Below are 9330 nucleotides of genomic sequence, written 5' to 3' on the forward strand. Positions count from 1 at the left end.
ATGTGGTGCTAGATAATATTGACCCCTACAGAGAAAAAGTTCCTGTCTTTTCAAGTCTCTGCTCACCCTCCTGATGACTTCAAGGAGAAAGTCTCAGCTTGGTACTCAAGTTGTTCATGCCCCTTCTAACGCACGATCATCCCTTTTCACAGAGAATAGCTGTTCAGCCTCAGAGCCCTCTGTGGTCAACAATATGCAGCCAGAAACGAATAATACTGCCCTGCCTTCTTGTGTAATAGTTACTTTCGGTTTTTAGCATTCTTTTTCCTTTATGATGGGTCATAAAGCTTTCTTTGAAAATAACCTTGTGTCCTGGCATGGTGGCTCACATCTGTAATCCCAGCATTTTGGGAAGCTGAGGTGGTAGAATCATATGAACCCGGGAGTTCAAGACCAGCCTGGCTAACATAGCAAGACCCTGTCTCTACAAAAGACAAAAAATTGCCTGAGCCCAGGAATTTGAGACTGTGGTGAGCTGTGATCATGCCACTGCACTCCAGCCTGGGCAACAGAGTGAGACACTGACTCAAAAAAAAAAACAAAACAAAGCAAAAAGCAAAGAAAGTTGAGTAAAAAAAATTTAGTGTTAAAAAAAAAAACTCTCAAGTAAATCATAATATAGGTGGTTAGCAGGAAAGGCAAAAATGGTGAGGGTGGTACTGAAATAAATGAGGTTTCGAAAGTCAGACTTACATGCCTCATGCCTTTTTACTAAAAGAGCACTGACTGGGAGATTGAGGAGCTGGCTGTTACCAGCAGGTGTGAGACCTTGGCCCCCTCATTTCCTTTCTGTAGGCGTCAGTTTCCCCAAGCATGAAATGAGGTTGATGCCTGTCTTTGTATGGAGATTATTTTGAAGTAGTCACTGTTTTGGGAATTCCTAAGGGTGGAGGGGAGGAGTAGACAGACAAATAAGAAATGCTGAGAGTCCATTTAAAACAGAACCTTGCTCTGTTGGGCAAACACAATGGACATGATGAATGTTAAAAGTTCCAGCTGGGCATGGTGGCTCACTCCTGTAATCCCAGCACTTTGGGAGGCTGAGGTGGGAGGATCACTTGAGCCTGGGCAACATAATGAGCTCTTGTCTTTAAAAAAAAAAAAAAATTAGCCAGGCATGGTGGCCTGTGCCTGCAGCCTCAGCTACTAGGGAGGCTAAGGTGAAAAGATCACTTGAGTCCAGGAGGTCGAGGCTGCAGTAACCATGATCGTGCCACTGCACTTCAGCCTGGGCAACATAACGAGACTCCGACTCAAAAAAAAAATTTATTTTTCCCAAGAAGTCTCATTCTCCTGCGACCTGGTGCCAAGGGGGAGGCACTCCTGGCTGCTCAGTTGTCTTGAGGCCACATGTGGGGATCCTGTTCTCAGAGACTGCTGGTTCTGATGTCCCCCACCCCACCCCTAGGCCCATGGCCAAGACGGCTTTATGTCAGGGCAGAGCTCAGAATGAGAGTCTGGTCAACCAGGCCACCCATCTCTCACCTGGATGGCAGCAGCCGCTTGATACCCATCTCTCTATGTCCTCCCTGACCAGCCTTCCACAAGACCTCAATCTGATCATGTCTGTGTCAGCGAAGAAGGTTCCCACGCCGGGCAGTGACACTTGTCAGCCTGTGTGTCCCACCGATGGCAGAGGCTGCACCTTGGCACCTGAAGGCAGCAGGGCAGAGGGTGAACGGCCGGCCGTGGTACCCAGCCAGGAGGTGGCTGAGTCGCACAGAGGTACGTGAGGATGCAGAGATGGGGAGGGAGGGGAAGGAGGGCTCAGAGGCAGAATGACAAGCTCTGGGACTGAGTGAAGAGGGGAGGAGGCACGAAGCCCACTGCAGGCTTTCTCTGTTGAAGCATTGGTGTCCTTGCCCATGTTCTCCTGAAAGACTCCCCGGAGGTGGGGACCGTTCTCCTGAGCCCAGGTCAGTTCCCTCCTGACTGAGGGAACCTCTCTGTACTTTGAGCCAGTCTTGCCCTGAGGGTCCGAATTTCTTTGTCTCAAGACAGGCTCTACACGACAGAGACTACCACAACTGGCAGAAACATTGCTAAGGCTGACACTCTGAGTTGCTAAGGCTGACACTCTGAGTTCCCCTGCCAAGCCCCAGGGAGAGATGGGGAGGAACGTGATCTTCCAGGTAAACAGGAGTATTCCAGAAAACTTGCCAGTCCATGCCACCATCTCCCCAAACAGACGCCGCTCACTCCCATCTGAGGCTGCTCACTGGCCTTCTCCCTTTTGGTCCACACTCAGTCATTCCTCAAGGCTCGGTTTCTTGCCTTCAGAACCCTTCCAGGTAACCAAAAACCTCTGCTTTGTTCTTTTTTTTTTTGAGTGGTGTCTCACTCTGTCGCCCAGACTGGAGTGCAGTAGCCGCTCCGGCCACCGCAGCCTCGACCTGCTGGGCTGCGGCGATCCTTCCGCCTCAGCCTTCCGAGTAGCTGGAATTACAGGCATGCGCTACCATGCCCGGCTGATTTTTTTTTATTATTTATTGTAGAGATGACGTCTCGCTGCCCAGGCAGGTCTCAAACCCACGGGCTCAGGCAATCCACTCACCTCAGCCTCCCAAAGGCGTGGGATTACAGGCTGAGCCACCGAGCCCGGCTTGCTTTGTTCATTTTTACAAAAATTGTTGTGATGCTATTTGGCAATAAATCATCAACTTCCTGCAAGTATTTCATAATTGTCATCCCTGTTACCTCTGACTAGATCATGAAGCTGTTAACGTCTGGGGCCAGGTCTTTTATTTCCTTTTTCTTTTTTCTTCTTAGACCTGCTATGTTGTCCAGACTGGTCTCGAACTCCTGGCCTCAAGCGATTCTCCCACCTCTGCCTCCCAAAGTGCTAGGGTTACAGACGTGAACCTGGGTCTTTTATATGCTTGTACTGACCCCAGTGTCTATCCAGAGTGGGGCATTTAAAAGACACACTGCTGGAAGATTATTTGAGTGAATGGATGGAGTTTGGGATTTGAATGATCAAGGAAGCCTTAAATTCCAAATGGGTAAGGAGTCCTCCCCAGCATGTGGTAAGTGCTTTGTCTTATGCCTTTTGGTGATCACCTAGCAGGTGCTGAATAAATGATTCGGGGTGGGGGGGAAGGAAGGAGAGCATATGATGGGCAGATCTACCGGAGGCTTAGCTGGTCAATTGATATGTAAATATATGGGTGATTAGTAGATAGAGAAATGGAGACTTTGGTCAGTAGACATGAGGAGATAAGTATATATAAGTGCGTAGACAGCAGATATAAATGGAGACTTGAGTAGGCGCGAGCAGGTGGGTGGGTAGCCAGGTAGGTTTGAGAGCAGGCAGGCAGGTGGACAGGCAGGCAGCTGGAGAGGCAAGAAGACCATGAGTAAGCACACAGGTGAGTGCTCAAGGTCACAGCGGCGAGGCAGGCTGGGAGGCAGGCTGAGCATGGACCTGGCAGCAGGGAAATCCCATAGGGAGGTGCCAGCTTCCGGGTGCAGGGGCCTCTCCCTCGGCTCCCAGGTGAGGGACTGTGGGTCTGCCTACTGAGAAGCAGCCCAAGGTGAAGGACAAGGGGCCCCCTCGCCCACACATCTCCTTCCAGGGGGCAAAGGAGACTCCCCAGATGGGAGCAGGCTCTGGTTCTAGGGAAAAGAGGTCTGGAAGAAGGTGGGCCACAGCCTGGCTCCTCTCTGACAGCCACATCTCAGCTTTCCAGAACCCTAAAGGCCAAATGGGGAAGGAAGCTGGAGGGAGAGCTCAGTGGTGACTCTCCCTTTCCCATAAATCAGGCAACATCCTAGAGGAAGGCTTTGCTCTGTGCTTCTTAGAGCAGAAACCTCATGGACAAAAATAGCGCGTCATGGAAAACGGAGAGCCCCTGAAACAAAAAAGTCGAGTCCAAGAAAACAATAAAACCTAAAGCCCTAGCAGGGGTGCCCTTCAACTCCGGGACACTATGCAAATAGGCACCTGGGGGCCTCGAACTCCATTGACAAACCCAAGGCAGTTGGGCCTGCCCTCACTAGCCCTTCTAGCTGTGCTGAGCTGGGTGGCCTCAAACGCCAGCCTCGGGGTTGTTGAGTCAGAGCCAGCTTCCTCCTGCCCCAGGTGGATGTGCCCCACATTGGATGGGGCCCTGAGCCCTCAGGACAGTGACTCTGAGGGCAGGGCTCACCTCTCACCTCCCTCTACCGACGGGAAGACCGAGGCCCAGAGGGGTCCCGGGAAGTGCTCAGAGTCGTACCTCTTGGAGTCAGGGAGCCAGGACTGGCACTCAGATGGTCTGAGGACACAGCCATGCCCTTATTCAATGTGCCAACCCAAGGGCAGAGGCCACTCTGATTCACTTCTCAAATGTGCAAGTATCCAAGCACCCAGCACTGTATTTCATGGGAATGGGCGTCTGGATGTGATTTGGGGCCCCCAGTTAGACTGCAGAAATGATTGCTTTCTGGGTCAAGTCCCTGGTTCTCTTTCTTCCAGTTGTCTGGTGTTTATTCAGTGCCACCTAATGCCAGGCACTGCCCTGCTGGTTTCCCAGCTACTATCTCATTTAACCCTCAAGATAGTCCTGGGAAATTGTCATCATTCTCGTTTTAGAGATGAAGAAATGGAGGTTCAGAGAAGCCCAGTCATGTGGCCATAGTCACAGGGTCTGCAAGGGTCAGAGCAGGGGCTCAGAGCCAGGCTGCCCGGCTTCCAGCCTGGTTCCTTCTGCGTCATTGCCCATCCCTGCTCTCCCTCTGACTGTCACCCATGGTTGACTGAGTACCACCTGGATGTCTGCTTTGATGCTTCACTGAGGCTACTGAGTTGCTTCAGGGCAAAGACCTTGACTCCTGGGCCTCACCCGAGCCTTCCTGGGGCTGGAGGCAACATGCTGCTCTGTGTAGCACAGAGCTGAACCCCGAGGTCACATGCCTGTAAGTGGGCTTTCTGCACAAGTACAGCAGAAGCCCTGCACTCTCTGAGGGTGCCTTCTGAATCATCAGGCTGGTTTCAGTTTGAAGATTGTCAACCTGTTTGGGGTAGGTTTATAGTAGATTTGGACAATTCCCTTGGGCTGTTTAGAAGAGGAAGCCAAGCAGGAAGTGCTACAATAGGCCTGTACTCATGAGACCCAGTATCACCCCTCCCTGGGCCATGACCTAAGGCAAATCACCTAACTTCTCTGTGCCTCAGTTTATTCATTTCTAAGATAGGAATAACATAGTACATGAACTTTCCATCCATCTGTCTGCCCATTCATCCGTTTGTCCATCTGTCCATCCATCCATCCATTCGTCCATCTGTCCAACCATCCATTCATCCTTCCATTCATCCAGTCATCTAACCATCTATTTGTCCATCCATCCATCCATCCATCCATTTGTCCACCCATTCATCCATCTCTCCATCCATCCATTCATTCATCTGCCCAGCCACGCAACCCCATCCATTCATCCATCCGTCTGTCTGTCCATTGACCCACCCACTCACCCATCCATTGGCTCATCTGTCCATCTGTCCATCCATCCAGCTATCTATTCATCCATCCATCCATCCAAACATCCATCTGCCCAGCCACCCACCCCTCATCCATTCACCCGCCTGTCCATCCGTCAGTTCTCATCCATCCATCCATCCATCCACTCACCCACTCATTCATCCATCCGTCTATCCATCCATCCATTTATTCATCCATCCATCTATTTGTCCATCCATCCATCCATCCACTCACCCACTCACCCATCCATCCATCCATCCATCCATCCAGTCTCCCATCCCCCATCCATCTGCCCAGCCGCCCATCCCCTCATCCATTCATCCATCCGTCTATCCATCCACTGATCCACCCACTCACCCATCCATTGGTTCATCTGTCCATCCATCCATCCATCCATCCATCCATCCATCCATCCATCCATCAAAACATCCATCTGCCCAGTCACCCACCCCTTATCCATTCACCCGCCTGTCCATCTATCAATTCATTCATCCATCCATCCGTCTATCCATCCATCCATTTATTCATCCATCCATCCATCCATCCAACATTCAACAAACACGTAACACCTGTCCTCGGCCTTTGAGATGCATCATGAAAACATTCTTGTCCTTGTAGAGCTTATTTTCCAGTGTGAGAGTAGCAACACATACACACAAACACAAAAGTAAAATATACAGAAGGTGAGGAGAAATGTCGATCTGGTGAGGGGCTGGAAGCATGGAGGGGGAAGTCACCATTCTAAATGAGATGCTCAGCGTGGACCTTGCTGAGAAGGCAGCATCTGAGCAGTGTTGAAGGACGTTGGGAGGTTGTCCCAGAGGATGCCTGGAGAAGAGTTCTCCAGGTGGAGGGTGCAGCATGTGTAAAGGTCCTGAGGCAGAGGGCGTGCTGGGCATGTCCAAGGAGCAGGGCGGGGATGGCATGGCTGGAGTGACTGAGCAAGGAGAAGGGAAGCAGAGGAGGAGAGCCGAGAGGTGATGAGGCCCGAGGGCGAAGGCCTCTCAGGCCGCTGTCCAGATTTAGCCTTTCCTCTGAGTGGCCTGGGAGCCAGCCAGGCATTTTGAGGCCAGCCAGAGGCCCAAGGGCATTATGGGTGGTTGGAAGGGAGGGTCACAAAGACCCACACGAAGATTCCCTTTCCTGAACCCCCTTGAAACAGAACTCCATACCCTGATTGACAAACCCCACAGTGCCCTGACCCTGTCCTCTTTGTTCCCCCCTGCAGGCCGCCCTGTGGACCCACACCTGCCCTGTCGCCACCCTGTCCCAGGCCAGCCTGGTATCCTTGAGGGGAGCCAGCCCGGAGGGCGAGAAGAGGGAGCAGGGACGGAGCGTTTGCCCTGCTCCATCTCCAGCTCCCGGGGACCACACTGGGCCCTGAGCACACTTCCACTTTTTGGAGTCACGTGGGATCCAAAATAAAAATATTACATCCCCAGGGTGGAAACAGAGTTAAATAACAGGAACTAGCATTCTCAGAAGAGGGGGGCCACTGAGGTGTCCGCAGGCCCGTGTGAAGGCGTGTGTGGCTGGGGGGTGTCGTGGGAGGCTCTGACTCCTCCTCCAGGTTGGCATCTCTACCCTCACCAAGACCATCCTGGCTGGTTGCACCCTCATGGAGAAGCCAAAGGAGTTGATGGCGGTGGAAACAACCCCCACCCCCCGGGCCCCTGGCCCCGGGTGTCCTTCAGGAGGGAAGGAAAGAGGAGCCCGAGGGACCGTGGAAACCACCAGGCAAGAACGTAACCACCAGAAGAGAAACCCCTAGAAACAAGTCTTGGCAGAAGAGCAGGAGGGTACCCACATGGCCCTGGCGCCCCAGGCACTGAGGCACTGTCCTCAGAAGGCACTTTACCCCCATAGCCAGGCTGCCTGTCTCCAAATCCAGCCTGACCACTGCCCTTTTGGGCTACCTGGGCATCACCTCTGGGCAGTGTCTGTTTTCTTCTTTGGGTGTTGAGTAAGGATGGAGCTCATCAGAGGGCTCAGAGCTGAGGGGAACTAAGGAAGGGAGTGCTGGGCCGAGCTGAGGCTGCGCTGGGCACACAGGACACTCAGTGTCCACAACTGTTCAAGATTCAAGCTGAGAAAGAGCCAGAACAAACCCTGTCTTTAGAAAGTTGCAACACTGCACCCAAATGAGCACCTTTTTGCAACTGGGAAAACCTACAATGCTGGAGGAGCCAAGGATGTGAGCAGAAACAGTGGGGCTCAGTCTGGGCTTTCCAGTTCGGGATGCACGATGGCGTCCGTATTCTGCTAAAATGAGGATGCACTTTCTCTCCCCCAGGAGACAGTCCTGGTTCTGCCTTTCACTCTCCCCCTCACCTTTTTCCTCCCTCCCTTTCTTTCCCCCTCTCCTCTTTCCAGCTATCTTTCTTTTTTGTCTTTTGAGACAGGGACTCCCAGACTGGAGCGCATGGCACAATCATAGCTCAATGCAGCCTCCAAATCCTGGGCTCAAGCAATCCTCCTGACTTAGCCTCAGCTGGGACTACAGGTGTGCACCACCACATCTGGCTAATTATTTTATTTTATTTTTGTAGAGACAGCGTCTTGCCATGTTGCCCAGGCTTTTCTCAAACTCCTGGCCATACGCGATCCTCCTGCATCAGCCTCTCAAAGTGCTGGGATTGCAAGTACAAGTCATCATACCCAGCCTCTGTCTCTTTCTATACCTATCTCTCCCTTTTTTTCTCTCTCTTTCTGCTTGTCTATCTGTTTCTGTCTCTGTTGCACACAAACACACATGCATGGAAAAATAACATACACACATATGCACACACAAATACACACTCACATGCAAATACAAATGGACATGTGTGGGTGCACACACATGAACATGCATACGCACAAATGCATGCATGCACACACATGTACACACATGCACATGCACACACATGAGTGTACACACACAGTGTCATCTGCGTGCCAGCTCCTGGGCTCCTCCTCGCTACACACCCCATTGATGGTGCCTGTACTGTTTTCCCCCCCTGGACTGTGAGCTCCTGGAAGGCAGGAGCTGACCCATCCACCTGAGCACAGCCAGGGCTGACACATCGTGGAGCAAGCCCGACTAGCACTTGGCTACACGCCCCGAGTGTTCCCTCCAAGGCTTGTCGTGTGGGAAGCATGCCGTACCAGCATGCCCAGCAGCATAGACCACGTTCCAAGTCCTCATGGGATGCCAGACCCCATCCAGCCTGCCTTCCCAGTGACTATCCTTCCAGAGAGGGATAGTCCTTCCACAGAGGGATAGCCCTTGAGTTACCTGTGGCCAGTCACTGCCCTTGAGTGAGGGGATGCCAACTTACCCCCATGGTCTCTGTGGCTGGGGCCCCTCTCGGCCGTTGGGGCCTGCGACCCGCTCCAGAACCACCCCCGGAAGGCTGAGTCCAGGTCTTCCTTCTCCAGCAGGGTCAGGGATATCTTCCTGGCCAAAGCCTCGTCATCTGGCTCGCGGAGCAGGGCGCTGTGGTATTCCCGGGAGAGCAGCGCCTCATCCAGCAGGTTGTCCAGAAGGGCCTGCACTTGGCCGGGCCCACAGCTGGAGAGCAGCCCTCGGATGTGGGGCAGAATGGCCTGGAAGCAATTCATGGCGGCTGCCTGAGCCAGGATCTGGCGTCCCTGTCACCCAGCCTGCAGCATCCAAAACATGAAGTGAAAACCAGGACGAGGGAACTCTGCCACTGACCGCCGTTGATTCCTGCTCAGGAAGATTTCCTCATTTGCGTCGCAGGCTGGGGTGCTTGATGCTCGGGTGGAAACAGGTTCTTGGGCTGATTCAGATCCCGTAGAATGTTCATGGGTCCCACTCACGCACATGCACCAGGGAAGCCCACTGCCCTGTGGATTCGCTCAAGCCAGT

The 9330-nt window shown here is 52.7% G+C and overlaps 1 protein-coding gene across 1 annotated transcript; it reads right to left on the bottom strand.

The window, feature by feature from the left end:
* Positions 1-3382: 3382 nt before the first annotated feature.
* Positions 3383-9059, bottom strand: LOC110595958 (MHC class II transactivator-like). The gene is made up of 3 exons (XM_021714314.1): positions 8777-9059; positions 3518-3693; positions 3383-3424 (listed from the first exon to the last, which is right to left on the bottom strand). The coding sequence occupies exons 1-3, from the start codon at positions 9057-9059 to the stop codon at positions 3383-3385; spliced, it is 501 nt and encodes a 166-aa protein (XP_021569989.1).
* Positions 9060-9330: the final 271 nt, after the last annotated feature.

This window comes from Carlito syrichta, unplaced genomic scaffold, assembly GCF_000164805.1.
Source record: "Carlito syrichta isolate Samal-C Ts95f unplaced genomic scaffold, Tarsius_syrichta-2.0.1 Scaffold305619, whole genome shotgun sequence".
Taxonomy (NCBI): Eukaryota; Metazoa; Chordata; class Mammalia; order Primates; family Tarsiidae; genus Carlito; species Carlito syrichta.

Excerpts from the sequence above, each read along its gene's own strand:
- LOC110595958 (XM_021714314.1), bottom strand. The coding sequence starts at position 9,059 with ATGAATTGCTTCCAGGCCATTCTGCCCCACATCCGAGGGCTGCTCTCC. Across the intron at positions 3,694-8,776 it reads CAGCCACAGAGACCATGGGG|GGTTCTGGAAAGCTGAGATG; the intron begins GTAAGTTGGCAT and ends TTTGGCCTTTAG. Across the intron at positions 3,425-3,517 it reads TCACCTTGGGCTGCTTCTCA|GTCCATGCTCAGCCTGCCTC; the intron begins GTAGGCAGACCC and ends CCCTGCTGCCAG.